Genomic DNA, 9,739 nt, shown 5'->3' with positions numbered 1-9,739 from the left:
TACCGCAACGGATCTGGTTCTGGTGAGACGGACATATTCTTCTATCTTGCTCTCACGCCGCATGTAGCGGCCGCTACGAAATTTGCTACGTGCTTGCTACGAGTGCGGAATTGCGGAGGTACAAGCGAGACGGGTATAGAATATTATATTTGCTTTCTTGTCTTGCACCGCTTGTAGCATCCGCTACGAGGTATCGAGGCCAGCGAGTCTTACGCTTGATTTGCTTGCCGCTAAATAATACTGTGCTGCTTATTATAAATAAATAATGAATAACCCCCTGCTGCGTACACCTCCGCTCTCAGCCTCGGCGCCTAATATTCCGAAGTTAACTGACGGAAAAGCCAAAAAACGACAGCGCCTAGATGATGATGATGGAGTTAATGATTTTAAATCCTTTAAAGATGAGATGAGAGAAATGCTAGCGAGCATGATGGAACAGCAGAGTGCTAGATTTGAGCGGTTGGAGAAAAACGTCGCAGATATTAAAGGACAAACCTCTGAAATTAAAACGTCCAACACAGATATTGAGAAATCCCTCGATTTTTTATCGGCACAGGTAATTGATATCGAAAAGAAGATTAGTAGCTTTGAAGATGAAAAAAAGAAGCTTAATGTCAAGGTTGCAGAGATTGATGAAAGAGTGGATGCTTTAGAGCGTAATACAAGGAAAACTTGTATAGAAATCAGAAGCGTCCCTAAAGCTGTAAGGGAATCCAAGCAGGACCTGTTCAATTCCATAGCAAAAATTGCTACTACTCTGTCAATGGAAAACTTGCCAACGTATATTCGTGATGCCTACCGTCTTCCTTCTAAGGATACAGCTCAAACTGCAACAGTTGTAGTGGAGTTTTCCAACGCCCTGACTAAGGAAACCTTTTTAAAAACGGTGAAATCATTTAATAAAACAAATAAGAACGCCCAATTAAATGCAAGCCACCTCGGTTACTCTGGAACCAACCCAATATTCATCTCGGAACACCTGTCACCAAAAAACAAGAGGTTACACTTCCTTGCCCGAGAGTTTGCTAAGAGAGAAAACTTTCGTTTCTGCTGGATTTCAAATGGACGAGTTTTTCTTCGCAAGGATGAAGGATACAAGTATATCCTTGTTAAGAATGAGACCAGCCTCTATCCAGAGCACATCAACGATGAAGATGAACCGAAATAGATATTATAGCATAGTTTGTTTCGTGTGCTCAACTTATCTTATACCTAAAGCTCTTAACTCACATATAAAAATGTATTCAAACACTAACACAACCTGTAACCGTAGTCCTACTCGTAACCTAACTGAGAAAAGAAGCCATGCCACTGAAGCGTCGATTGCCGACCTCTCCTCTATGCAGATATATGACAAAAAAAATGCCAAAGATACCCCTAAAATACCAAAACTTCACCTGACTAAACCGCTCCACTTTTGTGTGTCACCAACCTTAATAATTTCTAATGGCTAGTCAAATTGAACTTCTAAATGAAATTGATAGTACTGAACTTTATTTTAACATTAAAACATTTTACCCTGAAAAATGCAAAGATAACCTAGGAAATGTTACCTCCCAACTTACTGTGCTCAATCAAAATATTCGCAGCATAAATAAAAACTTCGATGTTTTTGAAGTTTTCCTATCGAGACTGAACTTTTTTCCGGATATAATTGTCTTAACAGAATGTTTTCTTAGTGATAAAACCCCAAACTACAATATTCCTGGTTATAACTGTCATTATTCTAAACACTTCCTTAACAAGAATGATGGTCTTGTAATATTTACCAGGGACAACCTTCTGGTTAATATCATAGAACCTCCTTTCAACGAGTCCAATTGCCTAGTAATTAACGTAGGAACAGAACTGACTCTAATTGCCATCTACAGATCACCGTCTTTCCATAAAATTGAATTATTCTGCAAATCACTTGAAAATGTAATTGATAACTATTGTAAAGCTGACACTTGCGTTATCACAGGAGATATCAATATTGATATTGGGCCTCATAGTAAAGACAAACGATCTGATGATTACCTGGATATTACAAACCACCATGGCTTTTACCCGGGACATTTGCTTGCGACACATGATACTTCCTGCCTTGACCATGTTCTATTTAGGACAAAAAAAAATTGCCGAACTGTTGTGTGTCAAACTGATATTACGGACCATGACACGGTGTTATTTGGAATTGAACGAAATCATGACCACCAGCCGGTCAAAGTAAAGCCTCCGATAGTTAATACTACAATAGACTACGTCACCTTGGCTTCGGATTTAGAGAAAAAAGATTGGACTTCCATCTATGAGTTGACTGATGCCGATTCTGCTGCTAATTATTTTGTAGACGTAGTGAGTAATGCCATAAAACTTCACACTAAAACTGTTTCTGTAAGAAATTCTATGTCAATAAAAAAACCCTGGATCAATGATGGAATGCTAAAATGCATACGAAAACGTGATTTACTACATGCAGAGGCTAGGAAGAAAGTCAACAGAGGTAACTTAATCATGCAAGCAAAATACAAAACTTACAGAAACTTTTGCAATAACCTTATACAAAATTTAAAAAATAACTACGAATCCAATCTTATTGAAAAATCATCCGGCAATAGTAAAAAAATGTGGTCTGCTTTAAAAAAAGTATGCAATATTACTAAGAAAGACTCCAAAAGCCTAAAACTGCTAACCAACAAATCTAACCCTGCTGATTCCCTTAACGATGTCAATCAGTACTTTACTAACGTTGGTGGTACGCTAGCTGAGAAAACATTACAGCGGCTTAATAAAACTGAGGTAGACTTGGCGAATGCTCTCTCAGTAACTTCGAGCTCCGGACCACCTAAAGACTCGTTCTTCTTTACGCCTACAGATGAGATAGAAGTCCACAAAATAATCGTGTCTCTTAAAACTGGTTCTGCTCCAGGATGGGATGGAATCACTAACTCTGTTCTAAAACACACATATAGAGCACTGCTAAGCCCTATAACTTTTATATGCAATTTGAGTTTACAATCAGGTGTTGTTCCTACCTGCATGAAAAGGGCCAACGTCTGTCCAATTTATAAGGATGGCGACGTATTAATATCAGCCAATTACCGTCCAATCTCCCTACTATCTTCAATATCAAAAATACTTGAAAAAATAGTTAACAAACGTCTGCTCAACTATATACATAAGGAGAACATCCTCTCTGATCGGCAATTTGGTTTTCGCAATAATAGATCTACAGAGGATGCGGTAACCTGTTTAGTTGATCATATAGTGTCAGAACTGGATAACGGCAAAAAATGTGTGGGTATCTTCCTAGATCTCGCGAAAGCCTTCGACACGGTGTCTAGGGTGATCTTGCTGAAAAAACTAGAGATTATTGGTATACGTGGTGTGGCTCTAGACTGGTTTCATTCTTACCTTACTGACCGCCAGCAGAGAGTTATCCTTCAGAACCATACCAGTAAATTCAAAACCATTAAGTTTGGGGTCCCTCAAGGCAGCGTTCTAGGACCAACCTTATTTTTACTATATATCAATAACCTCTGCCTTTTGGACATCCCGCACGCAAACGTATTTGCTTTTGCTGATGACACCGCTCTGGTTTTCTCGGCTAAAACATGGGATGCTGCCTATGCTGCTGCCAGCTATGGTATTAGTTTGGTTGGTGACTGGCTATCCCACAATCTCCTCACACTCAATGCCGATAAGACGAAGGTGGTAAACTTTAGTATTAGTCATCGGTCTGCTCCCTCTGCTGTGATTCCTGTCTATGCTCACACTTGCAAAGTTAGACAAAATTGTGATTGTATCCCTTTCCAGCAGGTAAACTCCATAAAATACCTCGGCGTTCATTTAGATAAACACCTAAAATGGGTCAATCATGTAGATGCAGTAAAGAATCGCCTTAGAAAGCTAATATTCGTCTTCAAACGCCTGCGTTCAGTAGCTAATGAGTCGATTATTAAGGTTGTTTATTACGCACTGTGTCAAGCTATTGTATCTTACGGAATCGTTTGTTGGGGTGTAGCTTGCAAAAGTCTCTTAATCAAGGCTGAGCGTGCTCAGCGTGCAATATTAAAAGTAGCATACAAAAAGCCGGTACGTTACTCAACTTCTAAGCTGTATAGAGAAACGAAAGTTTTAACAGTACGACAACTTTTTATTCTAGCTACAACTCTGAGATTTCATAAAATTGCCCCTGTAAATCTTGTGGAGAGATCACGCCCCCTAAGACACGAAAAATGGAAAGTTGCAACTACAAAGACTGAGTTTGGCAAAAGACGTTTCGGTTACATGGGTCCCTTCTTATACACTAGGGTTAACCAAACCTTATCCCTCTTAAAAACTACAAGACATATATGTAAACAAAAAGCTACTGCGTGGCTTATGTTACAGGACTACAAAGATAGTGAGCTACTCCTACCGCTAAATACCTAAAGCCACAAATTGCTGTTACTCGGTGGACATGGGTACTAATATTCTTATTTTATTTTTAATTTTTTTGTCTGCTACTTTATGTTTGACTAATAATGTTACCTTAACTAAGTGAAGATTAATAGAAAAAATTGTCTTGTCGCAAAAATTTATAAATATTGTGTTACTACTTACTACTAACCTTAATTCTTAACTTATAATTTTTTTATTGTATAGCATAAGACGAAAGAGACTAATCCCTACGACACAGGGAATCCTAGTGTAGGGGTTAGGGATATTATAAGACTGTTTCAATGTTTTGGCTATCAATAAAGATATTTGTATTTGTATTTGTATTTGATACCTACTGTATGCATTTTGTATGTATATTTAACCGTGCATTATTTTAATAAACATACGTTTTTTCATAAGGCGTGCGACCGGTAACCGGTACGTCACAAGGGTCCCGCGCGGTGCGGGGGGATGGCACCGAGTCTATATAAGGCCAAATTTCTAATCACACATGTGCTCACTTACATAGCGGCCACTGGACGCACGCCTTCGTCAACCTTAAATAGTTGTTTTTACTCCATCCTGCAAGTTAGAACCCCTACAAGCTGGTCTTCAAGCCGGATTACTGGAGAACCACTGCTGGAGAACGACCTGGAATGTTCACCACGCCACCGCCGCTGCGCAAGATGGTACAAACTCGCAGCGCGCACGAACGGGAGAAGATGGCGCTTCTAGAACAATCCACCCAGGATGGACCTTCTGGTCTCAACGTCAACGTGGCGACGTCTGAGAAAATAACTACCAAGAACGAGCTGAAGGAATGCGAGCCGCCCGTACGAAAAGTGGGTAGCTGCATGAAGATGGAAATTGGCTGCCACAAATCTTCCACCTCCAAGAAGATGTCCATGGCATCAAGCAAGCGGTCCATTGAGGCGAGGAAGAAACAGCTGGAGCTGGAAGCAGCAGAAGCGATCGCCAATATCAATAAAAAGCTGATCGAAAAGAAACTGGAAGCGGACATCGCCGCACTAGAAGACTGTTCTAAAAATAGTGCCGCGTCATACTCATCAGTGAACGTGTCACAAAAGGTGGAACAGTGGTTAGAACATAGCCATCACGACGCTAACGATCCGCCGCGGCCATCAACCATACCGCCGCCGCCCGGTGAACCACGCCACGACGCGGCCGCCCTACCCTCAACCGTGCGCGATATCGCGCAGTCGCCGCCGCCGCCGCCCTCGGACATGCAGCAGCTGGTCCAGGCCATGAAGGACATCGCCGTCGCCGCAGCTACGAGTACTCCGCACTCCCAGATGCTGAGCCGTCTGTCCACGCCGAGAGATCTACCTACCTTCGCCGGCGATCCACGGGAATGGCTGAACTTCGTGCAGGCCTATGAAGAATCTACAGAGGTCTGTCACTTCACCCCCAAGGAAAACATGTGGAGGCTGAGGAAGTGTCTCCGTGGTCCTGCTCGGGACTCCGTCACGGCGCTGCTGGTGACGGCCGCCGCGCCCGAGACGGTGATGGGCGCCCTGCAGCTGCAGTATGGAAACCCTGACGTCATCCTGCCCAGAATCATACAGGATCTAAATCGGCTACACGCAGTAAGTGACGATTATCAAAAAGACATTATTAGCTTCTCAGTTAAAGTTCAGAACTATGTTGCAGCTGTGCTAGCATTAGGCCGTGACGAATATTTGCAGGGTATGAGCATTGCATCTGTTATCCTATCAAAGTTACCACCTGTATTAATTTCTAAGTGGAGTGACTACGGATATTCACGAATAAACGAAGGTACGAAATCTAGATTACAAATATTGTCTGATTTTTTGAGTGAGGAAGCATTAAAAATAACTAAAACAGCTGTTACTTTGACCGTACCTAAGTTTCGTAAACATAATGATCATAATTACTCTCAGTCTGTATTATTGCAAAGTGTTAACTCTAATGATAAATGTCGTTATTGTCGTACATCTAAACATGACTTGCCAGAATGTAAAAGGTTTAAAAAGGCTTTGCGCAAAGAAAGAGCGGTGGTAGCTCAGTAAAGAGCGGTGGTAGCTCAGTCGGGTAAGCGCCCGCTTCTCACGCCAGAGATGCGGGTTCGAATCCCGGCGCTGACATGTACCAATGAGTTCTTTTCTGAATTTAAGTACAATGTATACCATCGCTCTTACGGTGAAGGAAAACATCGTGAGGAAACCTGCATAATCTAGATTTAGCACATCTAGATTATGTGAACCCACCAACCCGCAGTGGACCAGCGTGGTGGGAAATGGTCCAAGCTTAGGAAGGCAGTTTAGACCTTGGGGATATGCACAAAGGTTCCATTCGAGAGAGCCAGGTGCAGGTACTGACACCCCCACAGAGAATAGAATAGAATAGAATGGATAGGTGGAGTTACATTAAACGTAATGGCTTATGTTATAAATGTTTAATTTCGCGGCACAGTAAGGAACAATGCTCCGCACCTGTTTGTGATATAGATAACTGCGGACAGTCGCACCATAAGTTGCTACATTATAACATGAATAACTCATCTCAAAATAGTGTAAACATTTCACAACTTTCACCCTCTGAGCCCTTAGTGTCTGAGCCTATTGTAGAAACTGTTACAAATGTTAACGTAATGTCTAAAGTATTGCTAAAGGTTGTGTCTGTAAGTATTAATGGTCCAAATGGTATTATTAACAATGTTATTGCTTTGTTAGATGACGGTTCTACCGTTACAATGATAAGCGCAGGGCTAGCTAATAAGTTGGGCTTACAGGGGCACAAACAAACAATGCGCGTGTGTGGTGCGTGGAACGACACAGAAATGGTATGCGATAGTCAGATAGTTCAGTTGAATTTATGTAATAATAATGGGGATTTGTTTACCATCAAGGCGCGTAGTGTAAATAAATTAAATTTACCCGTACAAAACACATTGTCTGTTGATACCTCTAAATATTTACACTTAGCTAAAATAAAAGATCAATTAATTAAAGGGATACTTAAACCGGAATTACTGATAGGACAGGATAATTATCATCTTTTGCAACCTATGCAGGTCATTAAGGGTAAGGTTAATGAACCGTATGCTACACTCACACCGCTGGGGTGGTGCCTCCACGGCTGCGTGCCACACTCACCCGCTGGGGCCGCCTGCCACTCCTCACTGCTCGTCTGCTGCCGGGAACCGGAGGAAGAGTCGGAGTGCCAGCGCATCCTGCGTGACATGCACGACGAGGTGCGTCGCTCCTTCACCATCGAGTCCATGGGTGTCTCGCAGAAACCGCGGCAAAACTCGCTGGACGTTCAAGCAGTGAACCATCTGGATCAGAATTCTGTGTTGCTGAATGGAAGGTGGTACGTCGGCTTACCGTGGAAAACAGCTGATGTTAACCTGCCTAACTCGAAACCTAACGCTATGAAGCGTCTGGAGAACGTGGAGAAGAAGATGAAGGCCAACGAAGGTTTTTCCCTCAGGTACAGGGAACGGGTGCAACACCTACTGGACAATGACTTCGCCGAGGAGCTGACGTGTACACGTACGGTGGCCTGCGCCTAAAAGTATTCAGGCGGAATTTTTAAAATAGCGATCTCAAGCTCACATGCTGCTCAAGCACATCCACATAAACATCACTGCTACACACATCACACATAACACGTCCCCAGATTTATAACAGATGTAGCTGGTCCCTTCATCATCAGGGATCACTATTTTAAAAACTCCGCCTGTATACTTTTAGGCGCAGGACACCGTACTTCGCCTAGAATTTGGTACCTACCTCACTTCGGGGTCGACAACCCGAATAAGAAAAAACTGAGATTAGTATACGACGCCGCCGCTAAAACTGATGGATTTTGTCTCAATGACTATCTACTAACGGGTCCTGACCTACTTATGTCGCTGTATGGAATTATGTTACGCTTCAGGGAAAAAAGAATAGCCGTGACAGGAGACATAAAGGACATGTTTCTTAGGATTAAAATTAATCCTGAGGATCAAGATGCATTGAGATTTCTATGGCGCGACCAACCGGAAGAACCTGTGAAAACCTACGTGATGACGTCACTAATATTTGGCGCCAGCTGTTCACCATTCATCGCACAGTATGTGAAGAATAAAAATGCACTAAGGTACGAGTCTACGATGCCGGCCGCCGTCCACGCTATATGTAAACAACACTACGCAGATGACTATATAGATAGTATAGACGACGAAAATACCGCTATACAGCTTGTGAAGGATATTGTTTACATTCACAGTCAGGGTGGTTTCGAGATAAGAAATTGGACAAGCAACTGCTCAGCTGTTTTGGATGGGTTGCCTCAAGAATCTCTGGGCAATACAGCTGTTAATTTGAATATGGACCAACATAATCAAGGTGAACAACGAACGATTGGCCTTATCTGGTATCCGAAGAATGACTGCCTTAGCTTCGACGTCTCGCTGAAGAAAATTCCTGAAAATATAAGGGACGGTTCTAAGAAACCCACGAAAAGGGAAATGCTGCGGGTTATTATGTCCATCTTCGATATACTGGGGTTTCTTTCACCATTTACAATAAAAGGAAAGATTATGTTACAATGTACCTGGAAAAGTGGGTTACAATGGGATGACGTCATCACTGATAGCATTCATGAAAAATGGTCTGAATGGATAACTTTATTACAGCGCGTGGGCTCATTAAGCGTGCCCCGTTATTATCAAATTCCAATGGGTGCGAGCGAGAAAGAAGATGTGTATAACATCGGATATACTGAATAACATCGGGCCGGTCTCGCCTAGCAACAGTGACGCGCCGCCTCCAGCTGGCTATACAAACTTACAGCTACATATATTTTGCGATGCGTCGACTCAAGCTATGTGTGCTGTGGCTTACTGGCGCTGGGAAACTAATGTTATTCGAACAGCATTCGTATCGAGTAAAATCAGGGTTGCTCCTGTGAAACACATGTCGGTGCCGCGATTGGAGCTACAGGCAGCACTTCTAGGAGCTCGGCTCGCTGATAACATTGAAAGGGAACACACAATGAAGCCTATCAAAAGGATATTTTGGAGCGATTCTAGTACTGTTCTACACTGGATAAAAAATGATGCAAGAAATTATAAGTCATTTATTGCACATCGGTTAGGAGAGATTGACGAACTCACGCACACCAGCGAATGGAGATATGTACCTACGAGTGTGAATGTCGCCGATGTTGCTACGCGGGAAACTTGCGAGTTTTCGGTGTTCGAGAACGAGTGGTTTCATGGCCCGGCGTTCCTTCTCGACGATGAGTCATCATGGCCGCGGGGTATACTTACTCCTCAAGTGAACGAGTTGGACCTGGAATGCGT

The 9,739-nt window shown here is 42.6% G+C and overlaps 1 protein-coding gene across 1 annotated transcript; it reads left to right on the top strand.

Moving 5' to 3' along the window:
* The first annotated feature begins 265 nt into the window (after positions 1-265).
* Positions 266-1,168, top strand: LOC119690504. The gene has a single exon (XM_038105739.2). The coding sequence runs from the start codon at positions 266-268 to the stop codon at positions 1,166-1,168; it is 903 nt and encodes a 300-aa protein (XP_037961667.2).
* Positions 1,169-9,739: the final 8,571 nt, after the last annotated feature.

Source organism: Plutella xylostella, chromosome 5, assembly GCF_932276165.1.
Source record: "Plutella xylostella chromosome 5, ilPluXylo3.1, whole genome shotgun sequence".
Lineage (NCBI taxonomy): Eukaryota > Metazoa > Arthropoda > Insecta > Lepidoptera > Plutellidae > Plutella > Plutella xylostella.
The sequence above is the reverse complement of the archived record's forward strand: the minus strand, read 5'-3'. Positions and strand labels throughout refer to the sequence as shown.